The sequence below is a fragment of the Micropterus salmoides genome, unplaced genomic scaffold, assembly GCF_014851395.1.
Source record: "Micropterus salmoides isolate LMB-PRFRI ecotype aquatic unplaced genomic scaffold, ASM1485139v1 Ms_hic_scaffold_13, whole genome shotgun sequence".
NCBI lineage: Eukaryota > Metazoa > Chordata > Actinopteri > Centrarchiformes > Centrarchidae > Micropterus > Micropterus salmoides.
In genome coordinates this window covers 33,681,005-33,705,906 of record NW_024040374.1, presented here as the reverse complement: position 1 = coordinate 33,705,906, position 24,902 = coordinate 33,681,005, and the positions used below count along the sequence as shown (strand labels likewise).

General features: G+C 41.0%; 2 protein-coding genes across 4 annotated transcripts; one reads left to right on the top strand and one right to left on the bottom strand.

The window, feature by feature from the left end:
- Nucleotides 1–816: 816 nt before the first annotated feature.
- On the top strand, nt 817–2,165 carry LOC119901285 (prohibitin-2-like). Its single transcript, XM_038716899.1, has 4 exons — nt 817–957; nt 1,159–1,236; nt 1,377–1,453; nt 1,635–2,165. Exons 1-4 carry the CDS (start codon nt 835–837, stop codon nt 1,657–1,659), a joined length of 303 nt encoding a protein of 100 aa, XP_038572827.1. The 5' UTR covers nt 817–834; the 3' UTR covers nt 1,660–2,165.
- A 2,722-nt stretch (nt 2,166–4,887) lies between these two features.
- LOC119901284 (leucine-rich repeat-containing protein 40-like) lies at nt 4,888–24,902 on the bottom strand (the record flags this gene model as incomplete). 3 transcript variants are annotated; one of them, XM_038716895.1, is given in 12 exon segments in its annotated part: nt 4,888–5,310; nt 5,824–6,009; nt 10,185–10,262; nt 14,505–14,615; nt 14,733–14,840; nt 15,807–15,909; nt 17,512–17,557; nt 18,305–18,395; nt 18,861–19,033; nt 20,822–20,961; nt 24,540–24,663; nt 24,773–24,902. In XM_038716895.1, coding segments are annotated over 12 exon segments (1,396 nt in total), but the record flags the coding sequence as incomplete, so codon positions are not given.

The window sequence follows — 24,902 nt, the reverse complement described above, 5'->3', positions numbered from 1 at the left end:
ATATGGTATGATCGCTAGTTTCATGTCTTCTTTAATACAGCATGATGTTCATTTAGTAAATTAGGGTCCCATTTAGAGGAAAATAGACCAGAAAGCAGAGTATGCTTCAGGGCAGGACTGTCTGTGATAGACAAGTCGTTACCATGGTGACCTGTCGCCATTGAAAAAGCTTATTAAGAGTTGGCTTTTTATTTTCTCTAGTGATTACGTGTTGTTTTAAGCCTGTTTTTCGCTAGACAAAATTAGCATCCCGGTTAAAATGAACGTAAATTACAGGGAGTTACAAAGCTCAATTTCATTATATAGTCTGTTATATTGTGACAATAAACCTACCTACCTTAAAAAAAAAAACAAATATGTGCAAACCAGAAAAATACTAACATAACCCCCCTCCTTGACCCAAAGCTAATCATTCAAAACATAGTCGGACTCGCCGAGCACCAATAGAAACGCCAGTGAGCCGGTCGTTCTGATACATAAACGGTAGCTCTAGAACATAGGTTGGAAGATAAGGACCGTTTTGGTTTGTATAGATAGCCATTTAACGTTAGCAGCCTCGATGGGTTGGGACATTAAAAAAAGTTTGACATGCTATAGCAAATTTTCAAATGTTGAACCTCTATGGTTATTGAGAAGTTAAGTACATAACTGTAGTAAGTAAGTAATTGTAACTGGTGGCCACGTCACAAGTGCCTCGCGGCCGCGACAGTCCCTTGCGCGTGTCACGACGCAAGGGACCGCCCAGCGCTGCTTGCAGCTTTAATTATGTTTTACTTTTGAAGGTTTTTGAAGTTTTGAGATTTGTACTAAGAAGAACTTTATCACTAATAATGCATGTTTGTGTGTGTTTTAGCCCAGCAAGAGGCACAGAGAGCCCAGTTCTATGTGGAAAAAGCCAAACAGGATCAGAGACATAAGATCATCCAGGCTGAGGGAGAGGCTGAAGCTGCCAAAATGGTGACTAACATGTTAAGTGTCTGTCTGGTTAGATATAAAGTTGAATCAGTGAAAAAACACCAGAGACTGTTATTGACTGTAAGGACTAAATATCTAAGAAGACTGAAAAGTAATTAGTGTCATTGTCTGCATGTCATTACATTCTGGTCATGTTGTATAGATGGTAATCTATGAACTAAACTAAAACTGTGTCTGTGTCAGCTGGGCCTAGCAGTTACTAAGAACCCAGGTTACCTGAAGCTGAGGCGAATCAGAGCAGCACAGAACATTGCAAAGACGGTCAGTAGTATTGTTTATCTCCTTTCTCTATCTCCGTTCCACTTTGATTTTAATGTGTGGGAGTATCGCAGGATCCCTGAATGAGCAACTAAAAAGTCATTTGTCAGTGATGGTTGACGTGATGAAGTGTCTTCTTCCAGGTGGCATCATCTCAGAACAAGGTGTACCTCAATGCTGACAGTTTGGTCCTGAACCTGCAAGACCAGGCTTTTTTTAGGTAGGCTGCATAAAGTTCATTCTTGACTTTGGAAACAATAGATTGACAAAATAACTTGACTCATAGCCCACTTATCATCATTTCATAGGCATGCATCCAGTTCCAGTAAGAAGAATAAACCTGATAACCTTGTGTAGCAGTGTTACAGTGCTGGTTAATGATGTGTGCTGTTGTTTTTCAGCATGTCACTGGGTCAAAAGAAGTGATGAAGAGGACATGAAGGGAGGCAGTAAGACTGTCCCTGTCATCAACTCTATCTGAACAGTCTTGGCTTGTGACATAGGGAATCAACATACATGACAAGTGTGAATGTGGACAACAAGCCCTTTTATTTTATAAAACTTCTCTTCCAGGGTGGGGTGGAGGATAAAATCAACAAACCATAAGGATTGCTTTTCAGTAGAATTTACAATCTTTTGTGATTTAATATAACAGTAATTCACAATAATTAATATCAGTGTCTTCTGTCAGGAGGACCTGACAGGTTTTATGTCCCACCAGTGTTGGCAGTCAGTTAATAATTAAGTCCACTTTCTCATGTTATTACTATATTTGGCAGTGTGACTGTATTGAATTGAACTTAAAACAGCCAAATTATTCATTAACTAAAATATATTTGGAATTACAAAAATAGTTCACTTTCAGCTAATTTTCTAGAATTTCCATATATGATAATAAAGTCTGATAATAAAGTCTATAAAGTGATAATAAAGGCTGTGTGTATCATTTCCTTCATGGTAACACAAGATGTAATGTCCTCTGTGTTTATAGAAATCGTGTCCATATTTATTCAGAATAATGTAATTATTCTCATGAACTGCAGTCCATGCCAAGAGAGTTTGGAATCACTTAACCAATCACATGTGCAGACACATTAAGAGAATAAATAAGTGAACAAACCTAATGAACCAAGATGTTTCCATACAGAAAACAAGGACTGAATAGTTCACTTCACTGAATAGTTAGATGAGAATAAAAATGATTCAATAATATGCCATGGTCTGTGGAAGATTCCGTTGGACAGTGCTCTTCACCATTTATGTGGTGGCTGAATGTTTTCATCCATTCAGTAGTTCCAAGAGAAGCTATTGTTTTTTCCAACCCAGATATTTTCCAATATTCTTCAAATGACCAACATGTCCACTTGGTGTCATTGTAAGGTTCTGTTCTGCTCACATTTTGGTTGAAATTACAAAGCTGTAGCAGTATGGGTGATTTAATGTAGTTGCGGATTCTGTGTCCATCAAACATGTTTGGTGCTCAAACACAGTTAGACACTTTCACAAATGTTGGACGTTTTATGTTAAGATGAAAACCATATTATCACTATCTTGCTACTACTGTTAACTTTCTCCCAGAGACGGAAATTAAAAAAATGCACTTCAGAATTATTTCATGGTGTATGAATGTATGTATATAAGTAACTTTAGTCCTTTATTTATATTATAAATATTATTTGTTAGGTTCTGTCTGTAGCATGGAGGGACTACAAACTTTCACTGTACAACCTTGTGTTGTATAATAATAAATACCTTGATCCAATATACACCGATCAGCCATGACATTATGACCACCTGCCTAGTAGGTCTCCCTTTTAGTGTAGGTCCCTCTCCAACCCCTCGAGGAATGGACTCCAGTAGACCTCTGAAGGTGTATCTGGCACCAAGAAATTAGCAGCAGATCCTTTAAGTTGTGAGGTGGTGCCTCCATGGATCGGACTTGTACAAGGTAGATTTATTTTGTCACATTACAACAGGTTGTAAAGTGAAGTTGAGTTTGTAATTCCCTTCTGCTATGTAGCAGACAATATACATTAATATAAAAGCCACTATAAAAATGGAAATCAGAAATGAACTATGAGGGTGTGTCCAGCACATCCCACAGTGCTGAATTGGATTGAGATCAAGTCAACACCTTGAACTCATTGTTGTGTTCCTCAAACCATTCCTGAAGCATTTTTGTTTTGTGCCAGGGCTCATTATCCTGCTGAAAGAGGCCTTCAGAGACTACCGTTTCCATGAAAGGGTGTACGTGGTCTGCAGGTAGGTGGTACATGTCAAAATAACGTCCACGTGAATGGCAGGACCCAAGGTTTATATATAATAATCTTTATTTATAGAGCACTTTTCAAAACAGTGTTACAAAGTGCTTTCACAAGAGCAAAGAAAATTACAGCTGCAAGCGGCGTTGGGCGGCCCATTGCAGAGGTGTGGCTGTGAATTTGCTACGCGCTTCGGACGCTGCACAAAGGTGTTAACGTTATGTGAGATAATATGGAGGCTACATATCAAGTCTGACATGCAGGAAACCAATCCATCCCATTTGACTGTTTAAACACCAAGCATCACGTAAAAACCGTAAATACAGAGTCTGCCTCCTCTCATCTAGCCGGAGCCTTGCGCTCTGACAGAACACGGTGTGCCCGCTGCATGCTCCAGGACATTGATGGGACTGGTCTGTGTAAAAATGGCCTAACAGTCTTTGATTTCCCGATGTTTGGCAGCATGAGTCCCATGTCCTCCAGACCGGACATTTACTGGGAGCAGCCTTACGTCCAAGCTGGGCCAGCATGGCTCTATCCCGGCTGTCTTCCCTCTCCTCTGGAACGATCACCTGCCGTGGTGCCTGGTGCCTTTTTGATTAAAGCCTACATAAATATGCCTATTGAGCAGTAAACCCTGAGTTTGATTAATAACTCCAAGTTAACTCTGAGTAGATTGAACTCTCTTCGTATTACAGGCCACAGGTCACCTTCTTCCATTGCTCCGAGGTCAACTGCTGATGCTCACGTGCCCATTGTTGGCACTTTCGGCAGTTGGCAGGGGTCAGCATGGGCACCTCGACTGGTCTGAGGCTTCTCAGCACCATACGCAACTGTTGGATCGGACCACATGGGCCAGCCTTCCCTACCCATTACAACCAGGACCCCATCCCTGGTTCACCGCTTACCCTCCTTTGACCACTGTGGACCAGGACCACCCCACAAGAGCTGTAGTTTTGGAGATGCTCTGACTAACAAATCAACTTTGAGGACACAATGCCTCCTGCCTAAAATATCCCACACCACAGGTGTCATGGTAATGAGATCAGCAGTGTTTTTCGCTTCACCTGTCAAGTAAATAATAAATATGTCAATATAGAAAGAAAGAGGATCTGTTGGCACATGAACTATGATGTGGAATAGTGTCAATCCTTCAGTCTAATTCAAACATGGACATATGATGAGTAGTGCAAAGAGGCCACCAATCCCACCAAACATGAGGGACAAAGACTACTAAGTATGAAGAAAATGTTAAATTGTATGCATAAACGGAGCTTTTTTTTAGAGTAAACACAAAACGGTGTGAGAAGCAGAGCTTGTTAAAAGTACTTACTTACAGAACTTGGATCATAAACTGTTGCTACTACACATTTATAAAATTCACACCATGTCCTAAAGTTATATAACAACTTTATTGAGTGAAGTGTCATTGGTTCTTTTCTGTCACACGTCGGCATGAGTTTGACTCCGATTGTCCAGGAATATTTATCACATTCTACACATCCATCTAACACAAACCACATCACTGGAGCAACATTGAAATTCAAGAGGGAAACTTTGGCTACTGGTTTCCTTCTGACTGCAGACTTGTGTACAATAAAGATAAAGAACAATCAGGTGGCTGTTGATGCATTTAAATGTCAATACTGAGAAAGAAACAAGGAATTGCAAGGCCAGAAGATGTGTTGATCATGACCCCGGAGGTCAGGATCATGTAGGAATGCGGCTGCGGAGGTACTCCATCACTGCATCCGTTCCTTTGGCCACGATGGCTGCTCTGGGAGTGCGAAAAAGATTCCCCTCCAGACTGAGACACCTGAGGGACAACACAGGCTTCAATTTATCCAGTGTGAGGGCTTTTCACATTTTGATTTCACAATTATTGACTTTTTAAATCCAGTTTTTAAAATAAACAGATAAATTACTCGATCTTTTTGAAAAATAAAACCAAATAAATCAAACCCTGACCACAACTATGAATTTTACATTAACAAGACAGATTATGCTTTCAGTAGGGCCTTGCAGCACTTAACAGCTGAATGACTTCATTCTACCGTTTTGTGGGTTTTACCAACTTAAGAACAAGTAAATGATGAAAAGTGGATAAACACTGGGGTCAGTTACATCACATGATCATACTATGACTCCTAGAATGCAGCACACATCGCAGGAAAAATACTGAGCTGCTCCAGGCTCATTTTCCTCTATGACATTAACTCTGGAGACAGTAGCTGGTGGTGTGCTGCAGAGAAGAAGTTCAGACACAAACACATGTTGGAGGACAGGACAGCGTGAAGACTTTGTTTCTTTGCTCAGGTGTGCTCCATACCTGAGGCTGGTACACAGGCCCAGTTCAGGGGGAATGTTCAGCAGGTCATTGTTTGACAGGTCCAGTGTTGACAGATGAACCAACTTTTTCAGACGACAAGGGTCCACCACACCCACCAGGTTGTTACCAAGCAACACCGACTCCAAGGAAACTATCTGATAGAGTACTTCAGGGAAGGACTTGAACCTGTGATCAGTACAAAGACTTTGAGTGTAAAAAAAACACTTTTACTGTTTTATTTAATGAACTGTATTAAATGAATTGTTCTTTTGTAATTTATTTGCAGCTTTGGCAATATTGTTGTTTGACATTCATGCCAATAAAGCTGAACTGAATAGTAATAGTGACAGTGTAGCTGACTGATTCACTATAGTTGCTTTCCATTCAGCTAGCTAGCGCGCTAGCCACTGGTTGTCGAGGTGGTGTCCAGCAAACGATGTGGGCTTTGTTGATCATTGGCAGACTTTCTGGGGAAGACCTGGTCTGATCCGGAGAGACGGCATCCATCCCACTTGGGAAGGAGCAGCTCTCATTTCTAGAAATCTGGCCAAGTTTATTAGTGGTCAAATCCATGACAACCCAGAGTTGAGACCAGGAGGCAGAGTCGCAGTTTAACACACTTCTCTGCCCTTCTTTTTCAGCAGTTACCCACCCAAAACCCTACGCAGAGTCTAACACACTTCTCTGCTCCTCCATTTCAGGAGTTACTTAGTGAAAATCCTATAGTGACGGTGTCTGCCCCCCGACCATCGAAATTATTTAAAAAGGTAAACAGAAGAGGAGCTGTGCATAAAAACCTCATAAAAATTAAAACCACAAGAGCAATAGTGCAAACTAATAGGAGAGTTAAATGTGGACTCTTAAACATCAGATCTCTCTCTTCTAAAGGTGTACTAGTAAATGAACTTATATCAGATTATGATATTGATTTATTTTGTCTTACTGAAACCTGGCTGGGTGATGGAGAATATGTTAGCCTAAATGAATCCACCCCTCCCAGTCATATTAATACTCACATTCCTCGAGGCACAGGCCGAGGAGGTGGAGTTGCAGCTATCTTCGACTCTAGCCTACTAATCAGCTCTAAACCTAAATCAAACTATAACTCATTTGAAAGTCTTGTTCTTAGTCTTTCGCACCCAAGTTGGAAATCACTGCAACCAATTCTCATCGTTATAGTGTACCGAGCACCTGGCCCGTATTCTGAATTCTTATCTGAATTTGCAGAGTTTTTGTCAACTTTAGTCCTTAAAACGGACAAAGTTATTATTGTAGGGGATTTTAATATTCATGTGGATGTTGAGAATGACAGCTTTAGTACTGCGTTTATCTCTCTGTTAGATTCCATCGGCTTCTCTCAGAGCGTTCATGAACCGACTCACTGTTTTAACCACACCCTCGACCTTGTTTTGGTGTATGGTATTGAAATTGAACATTTAGTGGTGTTCCCACAGAATCCCTCTTTATCCGACCACTGTTTGATAACTTTTGAGTTTGTATTGCTGAACTACTCGCCATTGGGCAAAAATTTCTATACAAGATGTCTGTCTGATAGTGCTGTAGCTAAATTTAAGGATGCGATTCCATCAGCTCTAAATACATTATCTAGTCACAAAGTAATGGAGGACTCCTATGCTAATTTCAGTCCCTCCCAAATCGATCATCTTGTTGATAGTGCTGCAGGCTCGCTGCGAATGACACTCAACTCTGTAGCCCCTCTAAAAAAGAAAATACTAAAACAAAGACGGTTAGCTCCATGGTATAATACTGAAACTCGCAAATTAAAGCAAATATCGCGGAAACTTGAGAGGAATTGGCGTTCCACCAAAGTGGAAAATTCTCGTTTAATTTGGCAAGATAGTCTTAAAACTTATAGGAAGGCCCTCCGTAATGCCAGAGCAGCGTACTACTCGTCATTAATAGAGGAAAATAGGAACAACCCCAGGTTTCTTTTCAGCACTGTAGCCAGGCTGACAGAGAGTCACAGCTCTATTGAGCCAAGTATTCCCATAGCTCTCAGTAGTTACGATTTCATGAGCTTCTTTAATGATAAAATTCTAGCTATTAGAGACAAAATTCACCAAGACCTGCCCTCAATTGGCACCGACTTATCTCTTAACTCAGGAACCTTAGAAACAGCTGTAGAACCAGATACATGTTTAGACTGTTTTGCTTCCCTCAATCTTTACCAACTAACTTCAATAATTTCTTCATCTAAACCATCAACCTGCCTCTTAGACCCCATCCCGACTAGGCTGCTTAAAGATGTTTTACCCTTAGTCAGCACCTATCTATACCTATCTATACTAGATATGATCAATCTATCTTATCAACAGGCTATGTACCACAGTACTTTAAAGTAGCTGTAATTAAACCTCTTCTGAAAAAGCCCAAACTTGATCCGGATGTTTTAGCCAACTATAGACCTATATCTAACCTTCCATTTCTCTCTAAGGTTCTGGAGAAAGCAGTTGCTAAACAGCTGTGTGACTCTCTACTGAACAATAGTTTATTTGAGGATTTTCAGTCAGGATTTAGAGCTCATCATAGCACAGAGGCAGCACTGTTGAAAATTACTAACGACCTCCTTATTGCATCAGACAAAGGACTTGTCTCTGTAGTGGTTTTATTAGATCTAAGTGCTGCATTTGATACCATTGACCATCAGATCCTATTGCAGAGACTGGAATATTTCATTGGCATTAAAGGAACCGCTCTAAGCTGGTTTAAGTCCTATTTATCAGATCGATTTCAGTTTGTACATGTTAACGATGAGTCCTCCATGCACGCCAAAGTTACTCATGGAGTTCCTCAAGGATCTGTCCTTGGACCAATCCTCTTCACTTTATATATGCTTCCTTTAGGCAATATTATCAGGAAACATTCCATAAGCTTTCATTGTTATGCAGATGATACTCAGTTATATCTATCGATCAAGCCAGATGAAACTCATCAGTTAGCTAAACTTCAAATGTGCCTTCAGGATGTTAAAACCTGGAAGACCTGTAATTTTCTCATGTTAAACTCAGATAAAACTGAAGTTATTGCTCTGGGGCCTAAGCACCTCCGTGACGCATTATCTAAAGATATAGTTTCCCTGGATGGCATCGCCCTGGCCTCCAGCACCACTGTGAGGAATCTTGGAGTTATCTTTGATCAGGACATGTCGTTTAAGTCTCACATTAAGCAAATTTCAAGGACCGCCTTTTTTCACCTACGTAATATTGCGAAAATCAGGAACATCCTGTCTAAAAATGATGCAGAAAAACTAGTCCATGCATTTGTTACTTCTAGGCTGGATTACTGCAATTCCTTATTATCAGGCTGCTCGAAAAAGTCCATTAAGACTCTTCAGCTGATCCAGAATGCTGCAGCACGTGTTCTGACAGGAACCAGGAAAAGAGATCACATTTCTCCTGTTTTAGCTTCTTTGCATTGGCTTCCAGTAAAATCCAGAATAGAATTTAAAATCATTCTTCTTACCTACAAAGCTCTTAATGGTCAGGCACCATCTTATCTTAAAGAGCTCATAGTACCTTACTACCCCACCAGAGCACTGTGCTCCCAGAATGCAGGGTTACTTGTGGTTCCTAGAGTCTAGAGTAGACTAGGAGCGTTCAGCTATCAAGCTCCTGTCCTGTGGAACCAGGTTCCAGTTTGGGTTCAGGAGGCAGACACCATCTCCACATTTAAGAGTAGGCTTAAGACTTTCCTCTTTGATAAAGCTTATAGTTAGGGCTGGCTCAGGTGAGTCCTGAACCATCCCTTAGTTATGCTGCTATAGGCCTAGACTGCCGGGGGATTTCCCATGATGCACTGAGCTCCTCTCTCCTCTACTTTCTCTCCCTCTGTATGCAACCTCATCCCATTATTGCATGTTACTAACACAACTTCTCCCCTTTCTGGTAGTCTTGTGCTTTCTCGTCTCTCTCCTCTCTCCTCCTATCACTTCCTGCAGGTTTTCTGGCTCTGGAGCTGTGGAGTCTGGATCTGTGGCTGCGGGTCACCTGCTGCCCCCGTGTTCCTGCTCGACACCCTCTGCTGCAACGACTATTGTTGCTAGTCTTATTGTTATTATTGTTATTATAATCATTAACATTACGATGGTTACGATTAACACTATTAAAATATCTGTACCATTTCTCATTTAGTCTATAGCAACATCACCTTTACTGTGTGTACCTCTGTGTGTATATTGTGTATGATGTTGTGTTTGGCGCTATATAAATAAAATTGAATTGAATAGCTCTCTCTCTCTCATTATTTGACAAAAACAAAAGGCTGATGCTGTGGGGGACCTGAAACAGCCCACTGATGCAAACTTCAGTAGCCAACATGCTGAACATGAAACGGTGAGTTACCTGTTGTAGCTGAGGATAATGGAGCACAGTTTAGTTAAGTTCTTCATTTCAGATGGTAAATCACTCAGCTGGTTATTCCTGAAAAAGCAGGACATAAATATAACATGAACTCATTTACTGGTTCTATATCAAAATGCCATCCATATCCTGTTCCTAAGCCCTTTTCAGACATGCAATCTGTAATGTTGCCTGCTTCATCTATCTAATAAAGCAGCGATTCCCAAAGTGTTCCCAAACTGAAATTTATCATGGCAGCTCATATTGTGACTCAGCTTTATTTACTTAAATATTTGGCTGGATATTCAAACTGCAGTGCAAACAGCAGACATGAATAAAAGCTCAAAATGTTGGGAGGCTGATGAATATTGAGGTGTCAGCATGTGTTGGCGTCTGTAGCTACCTGCCGTAAAAACGCTATCAACGCTACTGATCACAACAAAGCTCTGGCGACTAACGTTATGCTAGCCGAGATAACTCTGCCCCATGAGGACTGCACACTCCTTAAAGCGAACAAAAAGATTGCTGACCTTATGGAAGACAACTGACGACTTTCAGAGGAACTCAAAGAGAAAGATTTCCTGCTGACTGGCTTTATGGATGTGGCTTCAGTACAAGCCAAACAAATTGTTTCTCTTAGCGCAACTGCTAACATCCAACCGCTATGCAGCCCTGTCTGAAGACACTCCGGTCCATCCGCACTAATAATTGGTGACTCCATAATCCAGAAACATCCGTTTCTTTAACGCTACCACTCACTGCTTCCCCGGTGCCACCACGGCTGACATTTAAAAAAAACTCCAGGAACTAATGCCATCGCTCCCGTCCTCCATCACAAGAGTGATAGTCCATGTGGGAACAAATGACACAGCTCTTCAGCAGTCTGAGCTGACAAAATCAGATTTTAACCGTCTTTTTAAAGCAGTGTGTTTTTATCTCTGGTCCCATTCCCACAGTTGGTCGCAGTGCTGGCCGCTTCAGTAGACTTCTTGGCCTCCACAACTGGCTCCAGTCCGCCTGCAGGGCTCATCGTGTGTGTTATGTCAATAACTTTATTATTTTCTGGCAAAGAATGTCTCTTTGACGGACTTCACCCAAACAAACGGGGCTCAGAAATGTTAGCTGCTCACATACAGCATGTGGTGCGGTCCACACATGACTTACGTGAATGACTAATCATTCATGCAGCACACCTGGACACACCACCGCTCACTGAACAGATCTCTGCCTCACTGCCACAAACAACTGTCTCCACCTGCTGGCATGTAAAACTGTCTGCTCCCAGCGCTGTTCCAAAGACTTCTATTCCTGTCATCATCACGCATAGACCAGTAAACTGAAATCACATCCTACACAGCAATCATAGTAATCTTATAAGGATTAGAACAACTGCACCAACTCCAGCACCTAGAACAAACTCATTTAAAATGGCTCTCTTCAATGTGAGAGACAGTCAAGTAAGACTTTTATCTTAAATGATTTTATCTTGTCTGCAAATCTAGATTTTATGTTTTTAACTGAATCCTGGTTGCAAATGAATGACTATAGCCAGCTAGCTGAACTGTGTCCACCTCAATATGATTGTTTTAGTCAACCGAGGGTCAGTGGTCGTGGTGGTGGGCTAGTGAGCGTGTATAGGAAATATTTAAAATGTCATCAAGTACGCTGTGATAAATTTAACTCCTTTGAAGTTCTCACTCTTACACTTGGAGGGCTGCAACCTAGCATATTTGTTATAATTTATCGCCCCCCAAAACCGCCTGGAGGATTTTTATCAGAACTTCCTGAATTTTTATCTACTCTGGTTTTAAATTATGACAGAATTGTTCTTTGTGGTGTGGTGTCCGAACGATAATGCTGCGATGATGTGTTGAGAAGAAATCCGCTTGACACTGTTCTTGATTATAAAAGTTTATTACATCAAGGAATTCAGCATCAATTACAAGCTCTGCAGCAGCTTGGAGAGTGACCCAGCCCGATGGCCACTCTGTCTCTCTGTACATCGAACACAGCTTATATAGGACATGTTTAGGTCTCTGCTAAAAACCATATAAGGGCACAGTCCCTTCATACACACCAACCTCTACTCCCCCTACCACTGGGTCAGAGGTCAAATTTCATAGAAGGGTTCGCTCTTTGCACACCCATCAATCATTACTTCCCCATAAGGGTTCACTGTGCCTCTGTCCAGCTCTGAGTCAGTGGTCAAGTTCTATAGGAGGGTTCACTGTCCCCATAAGGGTTCACTGTCCCCAGCTACAGAGCATTATGTTAAACTGTAATGGTCAAATGCACATATGTTATACACCACAGTGGCGATTTTAATATTCATGTTGATGACCCTACCAATGTTAATGCAACTGACTTTTTAAATATGGCCACTTCTTTTAACTTCAAACAACATGTCAAAGGGCAAACCCATAACTGAACTCACTACTACACATAAACACAATCCCAGGTTTCTGTTTAAGACTGTGGATCAGCTGGTAAACCCAACCCCTCCTTGTGCCTCAGCTGGAAGTAATGATGACTGTGAATTGTTTTTATCTTATTTTACCAATAAGGTGGTGTCAATCAAACCTGGTTTAGATCCCTCCCTCCCACAAAATTTTAGACCAATTTCAAAACTGCCTTTTATTGCAAAGATTCTAGAAAGAATTGTGTCCAAACAGCTGCTCACTGTACTGGAAACTAAATTATTTGAAAAGTTTCAGTCTGGTTTCAGGAAGTACCACAGCACTGAGACTGCCCTGCTTAAAGTCACCAATGACCTTTTAATGTCTGCTGATGAAGGCATGTGCTCAGTCCTGGTACTCCTGGACCTTAGCGCTGCTTTTGACACCATTGATCACAACATCATGTTAGATAGACTGAGGCACTGGGTGGGGATCTCTGTTACGGCCCTAGAATGGTTTTCATCCTACCTGTCAAATAGGAAGTTTTGCGTGTCTGTAAACAACTATGTCTCTTCGTTATGTCCAGTTAAATATGGTGTGCCTCAGGGGTCGGTCTTAGGACCCATTTTGTTTTCCTTGTATCTGCTTCCCCTTGGACATATTATCCATAAACATGGTATTTATTTTCAGTTCACTTACCGACTGCCTTTGTGAAGTTAAAAAATGGATGTCAAATCATTTCCTCCAGCTGAACTCAGACAAAACAGAAATCCTGGTCATCGGGTCCTAGCAGATGGCAAAACAAATACTGCCATCTGCTGGTTCCCTAGTAAATCACATTAAGCCTGTGGCAAAGAACCTTGGTGTTTGGTTTGATAGTAATTTAAATTTCGAGCAGCACACCACAAAGCTTGTTCAATCATGTTTTTATCAACTTAGAATTATAGCAAAAATTCGATCTATGTTAACTTCTAAGGACACCGAGACCATTTTACACGCCTTCATCTCATCACGCCTGGATTATTGCAACAGCCTTTTCACCTGTTTAACCCAAAATCTATTGATGGACTCCAGACTGTCCAGAATTCAGCTGCCAGGCTTTTAACCAGAACAAAGAAATATGACCAAATTACTCCTATTTTAGCTTCATTACACTGGCTCCCAGTATGTTTTAGAATTGACTTTAAAATTCTATTGATCACTTTTAAAGCTCTTCATGGCCTCTCGCCTTGTTATATTTCTGACCTTTTAGTCTCATACACACCAGCACGTACCTTGAGATCCTCGGGCAGAGGTCTGTTGCCTGTTCTAGAGTCTCGACTGAAAACTAAAGGGGACAGAGCGTTTGCTGTCAGGGCCCTGAGGCTCTGGAACAGCCTGCCCGAGGAAATCAGGTCAGCTGAGTCAGTGAACTATTTTAAGTCCCTTCTTAAAACATACTTTTATAGGAGAGCCTTTCCCTATCTTATTTGACTTTATTTTATAGTCTTTTCAATGTTTTCGTGCTTTCATCTTGTATTGTTTTTGTAGTATTGTCTTTCGGGTATTATTTTCTTTACACTTGTTAAAGCACTTTGTAACTTGTTTTAGAAAAGTGCTCTACAAATAATGATATTATTATTATATTATTTTGTTACCTTGGACTCTGAAAAAGTGGCATTGCTATTTTAGTTTTTTACTGTTTTCTGAAATTTTTAAGAAAATTTGATGAAGTGAGGAATTAACTGGCAAATGAATTCATAAAATAAACTTTAGTTGCAGCCTTACATGTTAATACAGTGTAAGCAGAACTTTGTACAGTGCCCCTAACACGGGCCAAAGGTGCCCTTGAGCAAGACCCTGAAACCCTAACTGCCCACTGCTCCTTATAAGGATGGGGGAGATCTTATCTGGTTATCTGTGTGTTGATCTGTGCCCGTGTGTGTACCTGAGGTCGATGTGTGTCAGCTGCAGGAACTTGCAGATGTCAGGAGAACAGCAGATCAGTCTGTTGAAACCCAGATTGATATCTGACACTGAGGATTGGAAGTCCACCAGTCTGCGCACACAGCACACTTAGGTTTAGCCTTTTGTAGTGATACAATGTTTGATCTTTGTCACATAGTGATGAATACAGCACCAACAGGTGCTGAGTGTGGGTGTGTTGTGTGTATACCTGGGAGGTATGGAGGTCAGCTGGTTCTTGCTGAAGTTAACAGTGGTAACACCTTGATCTACTGCAGCATCAAACACCTCATCTGGAATACTACCTGCCTGCATCTCGCTAAACACAAAACACACAAAGTTACCCTCTAGTTACTCTAACTTGTAGAGTAACTAACAATGTTTAGTCTCTTAAGCCTATCAGTCCTGATAATATTGTACTCAGCAAGGTAATTACGGAGTTCTGTAATCTAAATTACAGTGACAATAACAAAAAAGATCGATGATCACAAACACACAGGTTAGAAACAAACTAACAGTTCAGTATGGACAACGAAAGTGATATTTCCGCCGCAGTAAGTTAAGTTTGGCGGTATGGCTCTGTTCTGGGATCTTCTACGTGGCTCTGTGAAAAGCCACGAGGCGGGAAGAGCACCTCCATGTGCTTGCATGGAAAGCCCGAGGCAGAGGGCAGCAGTAAAGACCCCCCAGGATACAGAACAGAGCGGGCATTAATAACAGAATGACATGATTAATCAGATAAAGCCTGAAAGGTGGAGTTGGAGTGGTGGTGGGTTATAAGCTGTTTGCAAATGGGCAGGCAGGCTATTGCAGCTTAAATAAGGCGCCTAGTATAGAATTTGCCTGTGAATGCTAAGCGAGGAATCAGCTGAGCTGTCAGCTGATGTGGCTGGCTTAAGATGGCTGCCATCAGCTGATGTGCTGGGACTGTGAGCCGTGTTTGACTTCACTGATTTTATGCATTCTCCAAACCACTTTATTTGGAGGTCAAACTGGAAGTGAGAACACCTGAAATGTTGCTAATAATTCTTATGTTAACATAGCGATTACACAACAAGTACAAATACTATGATTATATAACGTCCAAGTACATAACTGACATCTTATCACCATGCTCTGACAAAGGTGTTGAAACACACCAGCATATTTGCCGGCCTACTGGTTGAAAATAAATGTATTTGAAGGATTAATACAAGGGGATTGTTTTTCTGTTTGTGAAGAAAGTGTCACCTTTTTGTTGAATTGTTTTTTTTTTTAGAAATGCAGACAAGTGTGTATCACTAACCTGTACATCAATAACTTGAGAGTTTTAATGTTGTGGACATTGACCCTGGTCTGGCTGGGTAAAGTCATAGCTGTATGTCCTTCATCTGGTCTCTCAGGCTCCTCTGTAAACCACACACACGGTTATTAATATTGACAGGTTAGCACTTAGCATTAACACATTACAGACTAACAACCACTGAACAATTTTGTTACAAGGATTTAATCAAGGAACAACCAACAAAAATTAAACTGCTGGAACTTTGAGCAGTGCCTGTGAGCAGTTGTGGTCGAGTGTTCGCGGACACCTGATGTTCATTCAGTCTCTTGTCCAGGCTCCTTGCTGTTTCACTGATCTAATGTTCCAAGGAATGTGATAAGAGTTCTGGATACTGTATTCTAAATGGTGCCCCATTTCCAAGAAAGCTGCTCACTAGATTCATACAGCAAAATGGGCTTTCAGGCTCCTACCTTTTTGGGCCATAGAGGATGCCCACTTGAGTCCTTCTCTGGCTGAACTGGTTGACACATGAATGGCACAAGCTTTCATCTTAATTTTTACTAGATACAGTGTATGAAATTATAATGATGGAAAGAGTGATTCTGAGTTGTTTGTGATGGTAAGCAAAATGTAATTAGCACTTTTTTCCATAATTCTCTCATGTGACCTGCAATTCTGATCGAAGCCATCCATCCATCGTCAACCACTTATCCTGCGTACAGGGTCGCGGGGGGCTGGAGCCAATCCCAGCTGACATTGGGCGAAAGGCGGGGTACACCCTAGACAGGTCGCCAGTCCATCGCAGGGCCACACATAGACAGACAACCACTCACACTCACATCCACACCTAAGGACAATTTAGGGTCACCAATTAACCTAGCCTGCATGTCTTTGGATGGTGGGAGGAAGCCGGAGTACCCGGAGAGAACCCACGCAGACACGGGGAGAACATGGAAACTCCACACAGAAATGCCAGGACAACTGGTTTGAACCCACAACCACTGCGCCGCCTGATCGAAGCCACTATGCCAAAATCCCTTTACACTGCAGTGCAGTAGCTGATCCCCACAGTTGTCGTCTGTTGTGTCTTACACAACTCCAGTCTTACTTCTGTATACTAGCAAGGTGCTGAATGGTTTGTGGTAAGTGCAGACTGTCTGTGACTCTGGTTAGTTGTTCTGACAGTTTGGCTGCATAAGAGTCCCACTGGGATGCCACAAGCAGTCTTTGTTGATTTAACAGTGTGTCCTGGTCAGAAGTCTCCTCATCCATTCCTTGTACATGTTGGCACTGACTGTGATGGCCACTCTAGAACCTTCACTTTTCTGCCGTAACCACTGGAGGGTCAACTTGGCCTTGTGCACTGGGTCATTTTAATGCTGGATAGGCCAAGAGCGTCCCATGCCAGCTTTCGTGCAGCTGAATGCAAATGGTCTGCCTGTATTTTGTGATAACATGCTGCATTCATCTTGCCATCAATTTTCACAAGATCCCCTGTGCCTTTATAGCTCACACACCCCCAAAACATCAGTGAGCCACCACCATGCTTCACAGAGAGGATGGTATTCTGTTCACCATAGACCTTGTTGACCCCTCTCCAAACAAAGCTCCATTTTGGTCTCGTCAGTCCAAATTACAGCACTGCACCGGTTTTTAATGGAACTATTTCAGCGCTTCAAGACAGTGGATAAAAAAGTTTGAAGTCAGCACCAGAACAGAACCGTACCTTTAATTCTTCCTCTTAAATATTTCAGAAGCTCATTGGTTCCCTTCTGTGATGAGGACAACAAAACAGGGGTGTAAACAGTTAGATTATTAATATAAATGTTGTAGTGAACCAGTATGTGAACAAAATTAGAAATTCCATATAATATTCCATAATATAGAACCATCTCTAAACATATCAACTCAACAGTTGGAATTTCTAGTTTCACATTTCTACTAAAATGCAGTGTACGACTGTATTTATGCAATTCATGACAAAAAGCAAAACATTTTAAAGCTGTTAAACAATAACTTTTCTTATAATTGACAGCTGTTTGAAGGAACATTTCCTTGAGGACCTGTCTTTACTGGCAAATGTGTTCCAACAGGGGCTGAAAAGTCTTTACATGGAGGTTACCGTGACACAGTCAACTGTCTAGTCTATAGCACTCATCTCTCCCAGGCACTGACCTGGACCAGATAAATTTCAGTTACCTGGAGCTCACTATACTACTTTCTTTAAGCCCAAGCGGATTTCCCCCCAGTTTTTCTATTACTTACACAATCTATTGTGCTTTATATTTGTACTTACTTTGTACTTGTAGATCAATTTGTTTTCAATTTACCATTAACATCTAGATAAGATTTAGAAACTTTTAAGTGAAGTAAAACAACTGTGTTTAGCAGTGTAATATAGCTAATTCTGTGATTTCAGATTTCAGTATTTGTACAGGCTGTACTACAACTGCATCGTTCTTTCTTCAGCCTGTTTTAGTGTGCATGCTCTGTGTTTGTGTCCTGAGTGTGTCACCTACAGTGAGCAGATCCCTTCTGATTCCTCGCAGAGGGTTTCCCTCCAACAGTAACACCTTCAGATCAGGCAGCAGGCTGAGCGATGCTGGAAGACTGACAGAGATCCATTACATGAAAATACCTGAAACTCAGGTGATTAAAGTGTACTGAGAGTATGTACTGGTTCATATTTTCTTTCTTCTCTATTTGCATTTGCTCCAAACATTTGATGTGGAAGAATCAACAGTGTTAACTATGAGGCTTACACCAACACAGTGCATGTGCATGTCCCAACACAGTGAAATAACTGAATGTGATCACATAACATAATAATAAAATATACAACATAAAAATATAAAAAATACAAAATAATAACCATAAAATACAAAGTGTACATAAATGTGTCCCAGTGGCTAATTCTAGACTCCACCTGGGGAAAGAATGAAAGTGTGAACTGGTGTAAAGATAGTGGCTATATTTGTTAGTGGACGGATGTTTCAGTCATGTGTTGAGTTTGGCTCATGGTACAAACAGTTCACTGCTATAGGAGGACATGGAGTCATGATGCAAGTAACCTACGTGGTAATGTCATTGTTGGTGAGGTCGAGTCTTGTGAGTGTGCTCAGAAAGGATATCTGTTCAGGGATGGTTTTGATTTTGTTGTCGCGGAGCTCTAGAAGAGACAAGGTTGTCAGGACGGCCAGCTGCTCTGTCTCCAACTGCTCAATCTGGTTGTTACCTACATACAGCTCCTACACACACACACACACACACACACACACACACACACACACACTTCCTGTGGCCATAATATATAAACAACATTTAAGGCAATGTAGATTAGACAATTTTAGACATTCCCTGACTTAAAATAGCGATGCAAATTTCTTGTCTGGCAATGTTAATGATCAATAATTTAGTTATCATGACAAGCTTGTAAAATACAAAATGCATACATATTTTCAAGTAAATTGGGGAATCAAATGAAATAACCAGAAGAAAATAATTTCAATCAACTCACTTTCTCAGTGTAATTAGACATTACCCATAATGCTCCTGCTCTGCCTGCTCTTATGCAACACATTGCCAAACTAACTTCTATACTTCTTAAACGTTAAGAATCTGTTTTGTTTGCTGCTGACACTACACCTTGGGCTTGGACTGTATCTATCTTTTCATACCTTTCTGACATTTCACTGGGGTATTTGTGTAAAAAAATAAAGACAAAAACAATATAAAAACTGAGCTTCTTGTGATAGAAGTCAGCACATATGGCTATGTCCAGGAAAAGTAAAGGGGTTTATCACTAGGCCTGTCACAATAATTTAATTATCGCCTTTATCATAAGATACACTGTATGGACGTGACCACAATCATTTTTGCTAACCTCGGTACTGCCCATTGTGTTTACCTGCGTGCTTGTTTACATGAGAATAAATGTTTCAGCCAGTCGCGCTAACCATGGTAGTACAAAAATTAAGGGCAAATTACCAAATCAGCAAAATCTGAGCAAGTCAGGAAAATCAGGCAGGCAAAACACTCTGCTTCTTAATTGCTCCCTGTGGGGTATGAAGCCGGTCACAGAGGTGCAGGTTGTTCTGGTTGTGTGGTTTTATTTATTTAGGATATTTGAATTTTTTTTACATTTAAATTGAAATGTTGTGATTATTCTTAAGGAAAAAAGTTGCTCTCTGAAACTGTGTACTTGCGTTACTAAGCATTATATTATCATTATATAAGTGGAAAAAAATAGTATAAAAATGACAATATTGTTTATCACAATAAATTCTGGGATTCGTCCAAATAGTTGCTATTGTAACTGGCCTAGTTATCGTATTTTAGGCAGTTTCACAAGGCAAGGTTGAGGGCATACACTACAAAACATCACCTCAATACATCTTCTCTGTATCAGCTAAACTGAAAGAGGTATTGAAAGTCACACTGTCTGGATTTCTAAATACCTTGGTATGCCATAATACCATGATACTGCCCAAGCCTACCTCAGACAACAGCACTCCTAAGCTGTTGTACCTGTTCAATTAAAAACAACACACAGAAAGCTCAATAAATCTGACTGTCATAAATGTAATGCTATCAGCAATGTTCACACCACAAATCATCTTTAGGCTTCATTCAGACCAAATCAGACACTGCAGGAAAAGAACACAGCGACAGAAAAGTTGATCCTCTCCCAGTTATGTCCTCGCTTGGTTTATTAAATGAACCCAGCTTCGATCTGTGTCGGAGTTGCAGTCTGCTGAAAAACTGAGATACCAAGAGTTATCCTTTGATTTGTTTGAGAGAGACAGACGGTGATGGTTGAGCGACCTAGAGAGTGAATGAGGAGAGAGAGCGCACTGAGAAAGCTGGTGAATCAGAGAATTAAAAGTTATTTTTGGATTATTTCAAAGTTGTTATGTTCTAAAGCACAAATATACACGCCCATAACGCCGCACAGTCCTGTGGCTAATCGCCACAGTGCCTGATTTGGTCTCAACAAAGACTTAGACACGGAGAAACTCTCATGTTGCTATGGTTACCTTAAGCACAGGTGCAGGGAGCTTTGGGAGGAGGCAGAGCTTGTTGTGTCTGAGGTAGAGCTGCTCCAGAGCAAGCATCTCTGATAGGCTGGCAGGAATTTCAGTCAGCTGGTTATTGCTGCAGTCCAGCAGCTTAACATCTAGAGAATCAAGTCCGAACTCAGTCCAACACATACTCTTACAGATACTCCTACTGCAGAAGTGTTTCAGGGACTTACTATGCTTGTTGAACAGCGTCTGAAACCCACTTCCCCCACGCCTTTCTAAAGTTAGAACTGTAACTTTATGCAGTCATTAGCCAGGTGTGTGGAGAGTTAAAATAGGTGGAGTTTGGACTTCTCTCTTGCACGCTTTTTAAAAAAATGTTCACACAACTACTACAGTCACTTCCTCTGTTGAGACGACGTGACTTGTTGGACAAAGATCAGGGAGGCAGTGAGATACAGCTAGGAGGAGGCCGCATTCCAGGGTGGCCATTTGCTGCATTACATGTGGTCATGTCGCTCTGCCGCTTGTTACATAGCAGCAGGGTCGGGGAAATCCAGTTACAGTTAGGGATGCACCCAAATGAAAAATTCTTGGCCGAAGCCGAATATAATGAAAAAATTTGCAGAATACCGAACAAGTACATTCACATGTTTTCCATTTCCATTTTTACCAATTTTTTTTTTTTTTTACCATTGCATAAATTAAACAGTCAAAATGTGCCTTTTACTCTGTTTCCAACAGGATTTGGAGAGACTATGGTGGGTGGGTCCGAGGCCCGAGAGGTAACGTAAATTCTCCATTTGTGTCCATTTATTTTTAATGGACACATGTGATGTGTTTTATACTTTCTGTGAATATAATCCAATGAATCTTATTTCCATCCTGTATAGACGCCTTATTTTAAAAACCGGATGTTGTCACATGTGTATCCTCGCGCTAAATTCATCAAGTCCGACCCAATTTGATAAATAATGATGTTTGTGGTTCTCGTATGGTGTAACATGAACTTCACAGCCTCTCTTCAGGTAGGACTCTCATACTGCAACACTTGTCTTTGTAAAGAGAGAAATTGACAGGATAAAGTCCCTAACCTGCCTGTCAGCTCGCACTCTTCCATTTCAGTGGATTTACCATAAAGGCTTGAATACGTGTGCACTCCAAATATATGTGCGGCTAGCTTAATCGCCTTCTCAGAAACGAGTGACAGAAACACTTAGTGGTTCAGACCCTTTGTTGCCTTTTCTAAGAAGTCAGCCACAGATGGGTGGATGTGCTAGGAGACAATTCAGCAGAACAGTGTCTGCAAACGGCCATTTTTGCATCTTTCTCGAACACTTTAAAAACCTTCCACACTGCCATGTCAACATAATGTCCGGTAAAATTTAATCGATCTTCTGATTTATTAGGCAGAACACTGAAAGTGCTGTTTTTGCTATTTTCGGCCGATTAATTTTGGTGGCCGAACATTTGGTGCATCCCTAGTTACAGTAAATAGCTGTATTGAAATGGCATGTAAGGCACCCCCTTACCAGTTGGATTTTGGAGTGCACCCACTTAGAACAGGTAGAAGTGGTCAGATTACGCATGGTACCAAATTACAGCTGCAGCTAACGATGATTTTAGTACTCGAAGCTTCTACAGATTATTTCATCGATTCATTGATGCATCGTTTAAGTACTTTTGCTTGCCCGAGTTTGAGCCCTACATGACAAATCACAGCCCTCAGAAAAGAATGGAGCCAATCTGTCAATACAGGGCGCTCTGGCAAAACAACACATGATCATCTGGCAGAGAAGCTGAACCTGGCTAAACTATTATTGCATGGCAACATTATCCTGCAATGCACCACCTTGGCCAATTACATACATGCAAGCATGCATTCCTGATGGATTACTTTGTAACGTGAAAAATTAATGTTTTTACCATTTACCTTGTGATCATTATTAAGAAAGATAAGATTAGCATTTCACACATTCCACATAGAGCTCGCTATGTGTTTGTTGGTCACATGTTTTCCTGAATATTCACATACCCTAAATTGTCAAATAAACACAAAAAATAGAGGAGGATAAAAATATTCACCATATATATGGGCTGCTGCGGCTCAAGAGGTGGAAGCTGTGCCATCGCTGTGTGAGTGTTGCTTTCCGTTTCTGATGAGCAGTTGTTAGCCTCTGCATCAGTGTATCAATGTGTGTGAATAGATGAATGTGACGCAGTGTAAAAGTGCTTTGAGTGGCCGGAAGACTCAAAAGGCGCTATACAAGTACTAACCATTTATCATACACCATATAAATAGCAAATTCAGTTTATTGTCCACTTCCACAGCACTAATGCCACCAAATACATCAAAACAGAATTATGCCATACTCACCAATTGGTAGCTCTCGATTTCTCTTTTCAAGACAAATAATGTGCAGACTCACTAATTATTTCCAAGCACTTCTCCTTTCAATTTTTTTCCAATTACTGTTATTCTCACTAAATTACTGTCAATGAAACTCATGACTCTTGCAGAGTTTTCAACATAAAAGCCTACTAGGAAAGGGATTATGCCCTTTTAGTTGTTGAAAGGCTTTTAATGTGAAACATCGGTGCAGGAAGGGTTAAATTCCATTTCATTCATTCAATTCAAAAAACAAAATGTAGAAGCAACCTGGAAATAAAATGTAATTAAAACCAGTATTTCTTTTAAAAAGACGGAAAGATGGAATTAATGCTGTGAAAATTAATTAATAAGACATTATACTGATGTTATTAAGACAATAGTTTAACATGGGAGACGTTAACAGCAAATTACTTGAATGAGTGAGAACCTTCAGACAGTCAATGGTTGTATTAGAGAAGTGCCTTTATTTACTAGTATTTTATTTTTTAGCTCATGTCTGTGAAGTTTCCTGGGAAGTGATGAAAGGACAGTATTGTAAGTGTGGGATAAGGTGTGGTGTAGGTCCCCTTCTCTATTAAGCGAAGGCTTCTTAACCCAGAGTGTAAAGACACCAGGGTTGAAAAGCCCTCGCTGGTTGTTCAGACTTGGCTTTGGGTGTCTCTAACAATCATAACCACTGTCGTTACAACAGCCAGGAGCACTAATGACCCAGCGGTATCAATGATCTATGCAAAACACTGCACAGAGGTTAAATAGCTGAGTTTCCCTACTAGTCAGTCAGAACTTAAGTCTCTTGGATGAGGGACAAAACGTCTTCTAGGATCTTCAACCAAGTCCAGTTGCCCTATATTTTAATTTTCCTTTGATAACCATCGACTGTATGAAAGAAGTGGATGTAGACATTGTGACGTCTCCCATTGGTTTCTGGACTGCCATTTGGATGCCTCGTGTTTGGCCATTAGGCCGTCGCCATATTGATTCTTTGCAACCAGGAAGACGTGACAATATTCGGATGAGACGTCGGCGCTAGTTTGGTTCACCTTAACTGTGATTTTAACCGGGATGCTCATTTTGGCTAGCTAAAACCAGGCTTAAAACAAAACGTAACCACTGACTCCTAATTAGCTTTTTTAAATAGATTTCAATAGAATGCTGGTTCAAGTTACTTCCGGGTGGCCTCAATTTTAGACCTAGAGTCCTGCTTGAATATAACTGTTTCCAATAAGGCCTGGTTCTCTCAACCGCTAAGGTAAACGGTCACTATCTGATCATTTATGGTACATACAGTATGAAAAGGAGCCATGTAAAAAAACAAAAAAAAACAAGTATAGCTGGTCTTACTTGTGAGCTGGGTCACGGTGTCAGGCAGACAGCTGAGTTTGTTGTGACTTAGATTCAGTTTCTGTAGACAGGTGAGGCGGCCGAGGCTGGAGGGCAGGCCCATCAGGTGGTTGTTGGACAGATCCTTCAACAAATCACAACCAAAAGGACACCTCCGTCAGCCAATCACACAACACAGTAGACAGAGCCTGGTGGGAGTGTAATACACTACACATCCAGTATGTGTTAGTTACCAGCTCGGTCAGGTTCTCCAGTTGTCCCAGGACCTCTGGCAGGGTCTCCAGCAGGTTTTGATGGAGTGTGAGGCTATGGAGGTTCTTCAAAGTACACACTTCCACAGGAAGTGCTCTCAGCTGGTTATGA